Source organism: Kwoniella europaea, chromosome 1 (genome assembly GCF_036810445.1).
Source record: "Kwoniella europaea PYCC6329 chromosome 1, complete sequence".
Lineage (NCBI taxonomy): Eukaryota > Fungi > Basidiomycota > Tremellomycetes > Tremellales > Cryptococcaceae > Kwoniella > Kwoniella europaea.
In genome coordinates this window covers 382,988-394,854 of record NC_089487.1, presented here as the reverse complement: position 1 = coordinate 394,854, position 11,867 = coordinate 382,988, and the positions used below count along the sequence as shown (strand labels likewise).

Sequence of the window (11,867 nt, the reverse complement as noted above, 5' to 3'; positions counted from 1 at the left end):
TATATGACAACATACGCAGATCGATATTTTGATACTTTTATACTGCCGTATCCACCCACATCTAGCAAGAGACATAGTCAATATAGTGAATCATGAGCGGATTATTTGGAGCAGTAAGGAAGTTTTTCAGACCAAAGGTAAGTTGCATGGAATCGTCTTCGCTTACCTAGGTCGGAACAGTCACCAACTTACTTTTCGTGTGATATAGGGTCTTATAGGATATGACCTTCAAGGTTAGTCGGCGGATGCCTTCATTGCATCGAGGGACAATGACCATATAGCTGACATATGACTACGCAGGCAACAAATACTTTGAAATTCCCAATCCTGCTGGTGGACGTATGAAGCGATTCGTGCAGTATAAGAAAAATAGAGATTTGGCAGAATACTCTCGAGCAGAACTGAGGCCACCTGGTGAGCTACTTTCTAAATAAAGCTCTTTTACAAGCTCATTTTGATCGTTAATGTTGCAGTACAATGGAGAGCTTGTAGGTATCATCGAACCACATATTCATCACTATAAGTGACTAGTCCAGTACTGATGTTCCGATCTTGTAGGGCTATCGCATACCCGAGTAGAACCACCTACACTTCAAGAACTAGAATACGATTACACCCGACAGCAAGGCTTGCAACCTAAGATAGCAGCAATAGAAGCTAGAGAGAGGGAAGAACGTATACGTCAAGGATATTTATTACCTGACGGATCGGTTCCACAGGCTCCATCACAGATTGCCGGTCCGTCAACCCCTTCAGAAAGAGCAGCAAGACTCAAACAGATTGGTCAACCCCCTCCTCAACCTCAACATGTGAACTCCCTCAATTCGGAAACAATATCGTCTTCGTCATATCCTATTCCTACGCCGACCAATGACAAGGTAGCGGAACCCAGTAAGACGGTCGATCCGGCTCAACATTCCAGTGCGGAAGATCTAAGGAGATTGGCGATGGAAGATACTAAGCGACGTATAGCTGAATCAGAAAATCAACAGCAGCAGCAACAGCAGATACAGGGGAAGAAAGGTGTTGAAGGTGTTGGATTGGGATTAGCGGGAGAAAGATTGAAACCTAGACGAAGAGGTAGGGCATGAAGTGGATAAGATCAGAGAGAGCTTCTTCGCATCATAGATTAACACTTAGTACGAAGAAAGTTCAGATCTCAGGTCGTTTCCATGTACGGTGTTATGATGTTGATCTCAAAACTGGCATCGAGCACATGAAAGCCCTGGACCGCAGATAACAAAAAGTGTGATTCCCGAGACATGGACACATATTCTCATGATCATCATCCAGAAGAAAGGATCTGGGGCTGCCGAACGACAGATGATGATGCACTCCCTGAAGCTGTTCCAAAATCAAAGTGCGAGAAGATTTGATCTGTTGTCGAGGCGTTGAGACTCATTAAAGGAGGAATTAGGGTGAATTTCTGAGCTATACCTACGAAGGCTCTTCTACTAATATTTAAAGGTCTTTGTCTCTCATACTGATATATACAGTATTCCTATTTTTCATCTTTGACTATTTCAACTCAAAAAATCCTTTTCACATACTCCACTCAAGGACCACAGCATGTCCGATAAAAGTTCTCGATTCCCGTCGATATCTTCTGACGACACAACATGCTACCCCAAAGAGGTATCAATCATACTCACTATCCTGTCCAAACCGGACGAACATCCTCTTATCGTCAGTATCAGCCCATATCCTCCTAGACCTGTGGATCGAGATGTATATAGACCATATGATGATCATCCCTTCATTGGGCTGGGTGACAATTTGACGTCCGGTACGAAATACGAACTATGGAAAGGGAATCAAGTACTTGTTCAGACGAAAGAACAAGCCTCTCAAGAAGAAGGAGAAGGGTTGATAGTTTTCGTACCGTACCTCTCACTAAGGATGACGGGATTGAAGGTAGATGGCAAATCATGGCCAGCACGGATGATTGGCTTAGACCGTATACTCCCTCCGAGACTGAGAAGAATAAGATAACAAAAGTTGACACTCAAACGAGGGGACCAGACATCCCATTTCACTTACCCAAGAGGGTCTACAAACTTGGACCTCGAATGGAAGTGTTCTGGGCGCAACGGTATTACCTTCTATGAGGGTCCCGGTTCCTTCAATTGGTCAAGCCCCTATATCCCACCTGGGATTGAAATCGTATTTACTAGTATTGGACGGCGTGATATCTTGGTTGATCGACCTGAGCAAAACTATGAGGTGATATCGTATCGTACGTGGAAGATCAGTTTCATCTTGAAACGCCCCGACCCATCCTGACCACCTCAGGGGACAACCATTCAGTCTTGTGCGTGACTTCAACCTCACCAGGTGGACCACCTAGTAGTTTCAACCTTTCCACAGGATTGAAAAGGGCATGGATGAAACTTAATCCCAAGCGAGGCTAGTAATATGTACTTCGTCCAACATTATTTGCATTTTCAAGTGCTGAACTGTTCGTGTAGACTGAGTTATACGCGGCTCTACGTGTATGATAGGATACAGTAGAGAAGCTCTCTTGACTCAATCAACTCAGTGCACCTGGCGAATATCCGAGTACCTGACGTTGACTTTCGGCAGCAAGGCCAGTGTCATATGGATCTCAATCAGGATGAAATCGGGTTTGACGGAACCAAGATTTTTGTATACAGTACAATGTTATACCATCATCGGTCAAAGTCATCACAGGAGCGTGAGTTCCATACGATATTCGAGCTCTCTCACCAATTGTCGATCGTATCGTATTGAATTGTGCAATCCATAATTTTCCAAATCCAGCACGCCAAGCCATGACGTACAGATTTCGATAGAACCTTCTGTGAGCAGCATAAAGGATCGTTAGAAGTGTTTTCTGTGTACGTATTCAACCCGTCGTTATTATCCTGAGTTACAAAGGATGCCAGAAGACTTCCGACCTGAAAGGATCGTTGTGAGATGAAGGGATGGCATTGTAGCCATCATGACGTCGGATGTGGAATATATAACGCAATGGTGTAATCGCTGGGCACGAGCAGTCCCGTAAATGAACTTTAGAGTCATCCAGTTTATTTCTTCTACGTTAATTCGGTAGTTTTCCTTCATTTCTTTTTCATCCGAATTATCCCGCAAAATGACTTCCACTTCGACGTCTAGCTTCCCCGAGATCTATGCTGAACAAACAAGTTGTCTCCAACGAAATGTCACTGTCACTCTCTCTCCCGTGTCTTCAACCAACCAACATCCTCTGACAGTCAGTATCGAGCCCGACGCTATACGATATCCGGCGTACCATTCTGATGGAAGTACAATGGATGATCATCCATTCTCCTCTTTGGGCGATAATCTTCATCCATCAACGACATATCAATCATACCGAGTAGAACAGATCTTACTTCGAGAGCCAGGTCAAGGATCTATGCTTCATGTTCCTCGCACCTCTAGTGGAGGTGTGGAAAGTCGATGGCAAATGATTGATCCGGATGATGAGTCTATTCGACCGTATTTACCTACTCAACAAGAGACTGAGAGGGTATCTCAGATGATAGAAAGAGAAAGGAATGATCCCTTACCGAGGGATACTCCTAATCCCCGATTTTATCAGATGACTCTTGATTCGGCCACAGATAAAAGCATAGATACACTTGCGGTTGTAAGACCGGGATATACCATACTTATTCCCTCAAACAACTCGGCAGAAAACTTTAGAATCGGGAAGAAATCACATTACTTATTGCTTGACGGAGATATCGATTTTACAAACGCAGATGAAAATTCTGCAAAGAGATTTGAAGGGAATGTTACCTCATTTGTGGAAAGTATCGCCACACCCATCAAGACATCAATGTAAGGGATGATCCAGAGCCAAAATCACTGGAGGATATGGGTTCGGAAAAGGATGAAGAGATCTCTTTGAATCAAGCTCTAGAGGAATCAAGGATATCTTATACTGATGGGAATCAAGGTACAGGTGATGACGGAAGTAAAAGCAATAAACCTTCTTGGATCGCAACCAGAAGAAGCAAGGTAAGAAGACCTTTGGGGAGGTTCTTGAACTATCTGCATAGCAAGACTAGATAGATGATTATGTTGACTCGGACCATCCGACGAAGTCGGGAAGTAGATTTCTTGACTAAATTTAGCTTTTCTATTCTTTTCGTGATATTTATATATGCGTTAGTATTTGTTAGCATGCCAACTATGTCTGAAGGGTTGATCTTCCAGGTGTTGTGCGCCGCGTTACGCATACGGACATCATGACCTCCAAGCCCCGAAAAAGACGTTATGCATCAGTACTAATTAAAGTCTACATACATAAAGGTCAATCCCATCTTTAATCCTTTTCATGCAGTCTTCCCTTGACTTGCCTTTACTATCTAAACCAGATCATCACACAAGCTTAGATGAGGAGTTTCTCAATTTCGTTCTATCCCCAACAAAAAAAAGCACATTAGCCAAATAATTCCTTTGTTGTACGGTAGCGACGTATGAAACTCACCTTGACAGCTTGGATCTGAGCGTTCAACTCCCTAGCCTCGTTGGTAGTGACACTAGCAGCGATGACTGGTCTGGAGACACCACAAGCTCTTCCCAAAGCAGTCTTGGAGGGAAGGAAAACGTATGGAACGTTCTTGTCTTCGCATAAGAGGGGTAAGTGCAAGACGATTTCGATAGGTTCGACATCGGCGGTCATGACGATGAATTCACAGATACCTCGATTGAGAGTCTTGGTAGCTTCGTTCGCTCTATAAGTGATTATTCAGAATGTCAGCGATTTAAGTCATTCTTACTGTTGTTTCAGGTGTAACACCATAACTAAAACAGGAAAGGAAGAAACTGAATCCAAAACTCACCCCTTCTTCAATTGCTTGTAGTGTTGAGCTTGTTGGATAAGATCGAGGATCTAAAGTATCAACCAATACATCAGTTCCTATGTATGGACATGGGACAGATTTTGAAACGAGTTACTCACCTGGTTGGTGAGTTGGGCATTAGCCAAAGGGAAAGCCTTAGGATTAGGTTGAGAAGCCATTTTCCAGTATTGTCTTTTGTAGGAATTAGGGTGAAGGATGTTGACCTCACGTATAAGATCCCTGGTCGATGGTGATGTGCGGTAAGGATATGAGGAATGTAACGAAGAAAGAATGTAAAACGTAGGAGATGAGATGTTTTTGCGACGAGGAAAAGGTTGTGCAAAGTAAAATTGAGTGGAGGGGGTGATTTGGGGTTGGGAGAAAATCGATAAATTCGTTTCAAGTAAATTAACGAGTGAAGGAACGGTGAATTGCCGGGATCAATATGGAGAGCACGGGGTCCCAGAGCGGAGGTGACCGCTTTCGATCGAGAGAGCGAGCGTAGCAACGTAACGCGTTCGAGGTATAACTGCTCATTGTACGATGTTACTCCTTTCATCATGCTGCGTATACAGATCATCCCTTACCTCGATATCAACTAGAGGGGTCGACCAAGTATATCCAAAAATAGGCTACAAGCTGCCTTGATACGACCAAACAAATCACGTCCTGCAGAGACACTCTCTTACATTCCCTTGAACTCCCTCCCCAAACCTCACCTCCACTTCACACCTATCACCCATGACAGGAGGAGCTTTCTTTGCACCCTCGGGGGCCGACGAGGAGTATGACTTGGACGAACAGGGCAACGAAAGACATTCAGTACAGTGGATAGGTACTGCTCATGTCAAGGGACCGAAGTGGGCAAAGTTTCCTCTATTGACGGTCGGAATGCTGGGTATACAGGTGAGTTGGCTAGTTGATAGTATGTTGCTCTTGAGAGGGATGCTATCACGATGTAGCCGCTAGGAGCGTTCTTTTGAAAAGCAATTGCTGACTTCACTCTCGAGTGCAGTGCGTCTGGTCGATCGAAATGGGCTACGCCTCACCATATCTCCTCGAACTGGGATTATCCAAATCATTCATGTCACTGGTATTCATGGCCGGACCATTATCAGGACTGATTGTCCAGCCTCTAATCGGTATATTCGCAGATAGGTCAAGATCGCCTCTTGGGAGAAGACGTCCATTCATGTTAGCGGGATGTGCTATTTGCGTATTTGCGATGATGATGCTGGGTTGGACTAGGGAGATATCGAGTTTGATCAACGGTGGGAAATGGTTAGCTATAGCTCTAGCTGTATGGTCCATCTACCTGATTGATTTCAGTATCAATGCTGTGATGTCTACGGATAGAGCATTGGTGGTGGATACTCTTCCTCCGAGGGAACAGGAAGAAGGGAGTGCATGGGCAGGAAGGATGTTTGGGTTTGGTAGTGTTTTTGGTTTTTTTGTGTGAGCGAATAAATGTCATCATCAAATTTCCCTCATTACTATCACCTTTCGAATGATAAAGGATTGCTGACTATGGAAAACCCTTTTCTCTTAATAGTGGGAATCTCGATCTGCCGCCGGTATTACCTTTCCTAGGCAAAACGCAGTTACAGATATTGTCATTTATGACCAGTGCGATACTTATGATCTCACACACTTTCACTTCCTGGGCTGTATCTGAGCGAGTGCTATTACGAGACGAGTAAGTCAGCTGAATGGTACACTTCCTCCCCGAGACAAGTACAGCTGACCAGATCACCCTGATCAGTCGCCCACAATCGCAAAGCAGTCTCAAGGCCAATCTGAAATCAATATGGGACAATATGTTCTCCCTTCCACCGGGTATACGGACGATTTGCTTCGTACAGTTTTTCGCCTCGTAAGCTGAAATATGTTGACCATCGCTATAGAGCTGACGAAGGTGTTGTAGACTCGGATGGTTCCCTATATTGTTCTTCACGACGGTCTGGGTATCCGAGATTTACAAAGCATCAGTACCGATCCCAGAAGGTATGGATGAAGCGACCTTCGCAGCCGATGCCGTCCGATCAGGGGCAAGAGCCCTGCTACTACAGGCACTGGTAAATATAGTCACATCGATAGGTTTCCCATTTTTAGTATCGGAATCGGGCGTACAGCCCGAATCGGCGTATACATATTCCTCGTTAAATGGTCAAGGTGGTATGCCCGATGACCCACCGAATTCGGCGATATGGAAAAGAGCAAGGGAAGAGATCCAATCTGGAGGTATCCTTAAGAGAATGCTAGCTTGGTTAGGAGGAATGCTAGAAAAACTTAGAGACGGATCGACGTGGCAGATACCTTTCAAAGGATTGACACTGATCAAAGTTTGGTGGATCAGTCAGTTTGTTTTCGCAGGTGCTATGGCTGCTAGTTGGTGAGTCAGCTGGATACCTATGTCTCGGATGTAGAGCTGACCAAAGTTTTAGGTTCGTGACTAGTGTCAGTGGCGCCTACTTTGTCATTGCTACTACTGGATTCTGCTGGGCTTTATCCCAGTGTGAGTGATTTATGTGAACGCAAGAAGACGTAGAAGTATGCTAATTCACTAACTACTCAACAGGGGCACCATATTCACTAGTGAGTTGTTCCGATCATTCTCGAGTAGAGCACCTTGCTTACCATCTACCATAGCTTGGTGAACTTATCCTTATCGACGGAACTATTGATCGATCTCAACCTTTGAGCATCATGCAATCCCGCCCTTCAGTCGACATCCGTCATTCCATCTCATCCAATCGGTATTCCTACGATCCACCAAGAGATCAAGCGAGCTCTTCCCACGCCCTTCCGAACGAAGCCTCTTTCGTGATTCATGAAAGCGATGACGAAGATCATCCACCAGAGAGCAAGGAAAAGGGGCCATCTGTCGAGGAAAACGACGAAAAGGGAAACAAAAGGCTATCAGGTGGATTATCGCCACTGATCATCCAGGGTGAAACTGTAGGCGAACCTGAACCGGGATTAGGATCAACGGTGATCCTTCGACACTCTGATGAACATTCTCGATCGGATATATCGGATGATGACGACGAGGAAGAACCAGACCTTGATCGGAGGAGAATATCAACTCAGAGTGGACGTCGAGCTATAACGCCTTCACCTACTTCACCACGAACTTCAAGTTCTGCTACGCGAACACAGGAAAAGGGACAAAGTACAGCTGACAAAGCAGGTGTGATATTGGGTATACATAATGTTTTCCTAGTATTACCTCAATTTGTGGTTACGTTCTTATCTTCCATTATCTTTTATCTGATGGAACCTGAAAAAGGTCTTCCGGCACATCACCCACATACTACTATACCTCTTACAGGCAATGTCACCGATTCATCCACAGTCACCGAGGGGTTGGAAGGGGTCGTAGCTGGACTAGGGGAAGATGTGGTTAAACGGTTGATAGTTGGGAGAGCCGAAGGGATGGTCGAGGGAGGATCTCCTGATGCGGTAGGTTTGATATTTAGGATAGGAGGTGTGAGCGCCGCGATTGGAGGGTGGATCTGTTGGAGACTGAGTAGAGATTGGGCGAGAGGAAAGGGTATATGAGGTCGTTATGAAGATATGTTTTGAATAGATAAGTGGTATAGGGAACTGAGGATGTGAAATAGGTAAGCTGTGAGAGAAGAGTTGTAAATATACTTTGAACATCCCATTAGATCAAATATCATCTTTCGTATTGAGGTTTACTTACCATGCATATCTACAACTTGATGAAGTACGAGGATCATATACGTTCAAAAGAATGACTACACGCTGTATTGCACTGAGTAATGACATTCAGGGAGGCTGGGAAGGTGGTGTTCACAAGCCTATTGATCAAAAAGGATTGTTTATCTTTCAGCCTGTTTAAAGGTAAAATACGAAGAGATGCGCAGAGTAACTGGGGCAAAATCGATGATGCCAGCAGTATTATGAGAGTCCCTACTACCTGTTGATACCATCTTGGTAGATGTGGCATACTCTGTATGATATGATGAATCCTTCTGTGACTCACCACCTTGGAATCCTGAACAGCGTCCTTCTGCCATCTTTCTGAAACCATCATGTTGAATGGCTGTAATTTCTAGTCCCATTATTCTCAGGCTGAAGAGTGAGGTTTGGGGGCCAAAGTGGATGATTAGGCTAGTCCATGGGAAGGAGGGGAAATTGAGATGGAAAAAAGCGATAGAGATCTACAGAAGAGAAATTTAGCTTGACAATCTGGTTGGTTGGATTGTAGAGGTTGAGTGAAACTTTTGCGCTCTACAAAGAGCTATCGGTCGATCATTGGAGAGAGGATGTGAAACCGAGGATGGGAAGGATGTGGTCACTGAGTGACTTACCACGAGGTATCGATCACGATGGTTGCTCCTGAATTGATAGGATAAGTCGTCACTGTGGCTCATGTCGATTGTTAGAGTGAGAAACGAAGTGTATATCAGGAGAGGGTATTTGAAAGGGATATCTAGGTAGCGAAACAAATTGGAATGGACGTGACTTCCCGAGTGATTGAGATTGATAGTATGTGGAACAGGCTATGATAGGATAAGAGGACCGTTTACCTTTAGAGGAGATGATTGTGGTCGACGGACATAATGCAATTGAGACAGAGAAGGACGTTCATGGTGAGGAGATCAGTTGGAAGTGAAGATTGATGATTTGGACGAGCATCTCTTTTGAGAAAGGCGATTGAGAATGGTCAGATGTGTGTGTATGTGGTATGTCGGTCACGATGGCGAGGGCAAGGATGAGAGGAGCTGGAAGACTCTAGCCACGAACCGTATGGTCTTTGCCTATATGTCCATCTTTGAAAGAAATATGATCATAGTGTAATGATCTTATAGTGAGAGACGAGGCGACTTGCTATCAGAGCAGAGCTCAAGTAGTATCATCGTGGGTGTCAAATCCAGTACTGGAACTATACTGTACCGCTGCGACAGACAAAGTAGAGTGTCATCAATCTGATCAGAGGTTCGCCTCATTGAGCTTGGATTTCAGCTACCGCAGAATCGATCAGACAATTTGACATTGTGGGGATCTGGGAGGATTGCCAATCGAATCCAATCAAAGGAACATATTCTTCATCCGGTAACATGACAAACGAAAAAGGAGAACTTCGAGTCAAACGAAATTGCCTCCCTCAGCTTCTGCTCTTCCACCTCACACTCTTCACGACTCAGAACCAACAAACAATTTCCAATTACCAATTCAGTTGACTCTAACACAGCTCTCTTATGTCATATCATATAACAAAGCACATCGGAGATATCTCATCAGCACAGAGGCACTTCACGCCACTACCATCCCTTCCCTTCCCTTCACTGCGTGCACCCTCCTCTCCTCTCCTTTGTTCTTCCCTAGTGAGGGGAAGGAGGATGCTTTGACAAAAACGATATCTGTGAGATTCGAATTCACGCATCTTATGATAATGCATCTACCAGTTGGTATGGCCCTAGCAGTGCACCTCCTTAACCTCTTGGATAAGATATCGACATTTTTGTTTATTTAGGTGAAAGAACGTTTATATATCTATTTACTTTTTAAGCTCAGCTTTGATTCTTTGATTAACGATTTTAACTGATTGATCTATTGAGATATAGTACCACCCCATACCTGATATTTATGGCTTAAGCCATCTCACTATTCTTACTTTTCATGATGCAGAACGGAACAGATGGAAGGGAATGTGTTGGTTTGGGTCATTTACTTTTACGAGTATATTGCACCTTGCATTATGATCCACATACACTCCATACCAGATCCTTCTATGATATTCAAAGCATTCATACACTTATGCAAAGCTAATACCCTACGTTTCGAGTCGATTCAGTTGGTCATGCTTTGCACTGTCCGCTTGAACCAGCTTCATTCATTGAGTGGCACGGCCATCTTCCAGATTACGTAACTCCCTACTTTACACAATCGACTCATGCTCAGCATGCGTACGACCTTGATACACGAGTACGTTGACGAGTGCATGCATGTTTGATACTTCACTGACCTTTCTCAACTCACATACTGTGTCGATGCAGGGGGTGGATGGTGTACATTTGCTCTTTTCAGTGCATCATCGTCCGATGAACAACATCGATATGCCACAATTCCTGTGTGTAGTTTCTCCCAATCCCTTTCAACACTGAAGACTCGAACAGGATCAATCGTAACATCACTGCTCCATCCCTTACTCACAATTAGTATGGGTCCAATAACTTCATCGATCCTGTTTCTTGCAGCCAGATTCCCCTCCCGCCAAAGTCAGACTCGCAAAATCCTTTCATTCGCAGGTGCATTATCACCACCCTGTCGGTGACTCGGCAACTTTGCACGGAAGCCGTCTGCCTCCATAGCTCTCAACTTTCGTTCTGCCATCTTTGTATCTATCTGATTCCAGCGATCGACCTGGTCGATCAAGATACACACCCACCCCGCATACCGTATACTGCATATCGCAAATCACATCTGAGCAAGTCCAAGCCAGCAGCTGATGAGAGAGCCCGCCATCCGCACCACTTGTATCGTTTCCAGCTATGTGCGGATGTAGGGGTTGCGTTACGAGGTACAGGTGGTCGGTGAATCTTATCGGCTCTGGACCGGATTAGGAGAAATCCATGCAATGGATGGTCCGTGACGCGTGTCAATTAGGTGATCTCAGGGTAATTTAACTTTTTAGCGCGTCAACACCAAGTGCGTTAAAAAAGACGAAAACATCCAGCTAGTCTTGTTGTTTTTTAAGGAGCAACTAACTATGCGCATAGGAGATATAGATATAACTGGAAAGATAAAAGTCTAACTTGTGTATTCATCTGTTTCTCTCATTCTCATTCTCATTCTCATCCTCATCTTCATCTTCATTCCTTTCCGTTTCACAGAAGGATCCACTCTTCTTTTCTTTCTTTTCTCACCGTTCTCGTTTCTTTCGATTGAAAAAAACCAATATCAAGTCAAAGGTACCCTTTTCAATTCAGTTGCTACTCAAAAACTGATTGATCATTGTACTCCACACACATCACATATCACACACACTCTTTGATTCGAATATCT

The 11,867-nt window shown here is 44.3% G+C and overlaps 5 protein-coding genes across 5 annotated transcripts; 4 read left to right on the top strand and 1 right to left on the bottom strand.

Moving 5' to 3' along the window:
* Positions 1–92: 92 nt before the first annotated feature.
* Positions 93–1,091, top strand: V865_000148 (uncharacterized protein; the record flags this gene model as incomplete). Its single annotated transcript, XM_066223980.1, has 5 exons — positions 93–137; positions 209–233; positions 301–414; positions 474–488; positions 559–1,091. 5 exons carry the CDS (start codon positions 93–95, stop codon positions 1,089–1,091), a joined length of 732 nt encoding a protein of 243 aa, XP_066080077.1.
* A 478-nt stretch (positions 1,092–1,569) lies between these two features.
* On the top strand, positions 1,570–1,992 carry V865_000147 (uncharacterized protein; the record flags this gene model as incomplete). Its single annotated transcript, XM_066223979.1, has 1 exon — positions 1,570–1,992. The coding sequence occupies one exon, from the start codon at positions 1,570–1,572 to the stop codon at positions 1,990–1,992; it is 423 nt and encodes a 140-aa protein (XP_066080076.1).
* Positions 1,993–3,112: 1,120 nt separating this feature from the next.
* V865_000146 (uncharacterized protein) lies at positions 3,113–3,829 on the top strand (the record flags this gene model as incomplete). The annotated part of the gene is made up of 1 exon (XM_066223978.1): positions 3,113–3,829. The coding sequence occupies one exon, from the start codon at positions 3,113–3,115 to the stop codon at positions 3,827–3,829; it is 717 nt and encodes a 238-aa protein (XP_066080075.1).
* A 549-nt stretch (positions 3,830–4,378) lies between these two features.
* Positions 4,379–5,011, bottom strand: V865_000145 (ribonucleoprotein-associated protein; the record flags this gene model as incomplete). The annotated part of the gene is made up of 4 exons (XM_066223977.1): positions 4,379–4,405; positions 4,478–4,724; positions 4,833–4,882; positions 4,952–5,011. 4 exons carry the CDS (start codon positions 5,009–5,011, stop codon positions 4,379–4,381), a joined length of 384 nt encoding a protein of 127 aa, XP_066080074.1.
* A 562-nt stretch (positions 5,012–5,573) lies between these two features.
* Positions 5,574–8,393, top strand: V865_000144 (uncharacterized protein; the record flags this gene model as incomplete). The annotated part of the gene is made up of 9 exons (XM_066223976.1): positions 5,574–5,738; positions 5,848–6,287; positions 6,385–6,528; positions 6,595–6,705; positions 6,757–6,990; positions 7,126–7,224; positions 7,277–7,347; positions 7,411–7,427; positions 7,482–8,393. 9 exons carry the CDS (start codon positions 5,574–5,576, stop codon positions 8,391–8,393), a joined length of 2,193 nt encoding a protein of 730 aa, XP_066080073.1.
* Positions 8,394–11,867: the final 3,474 nt, after the last annotated feature.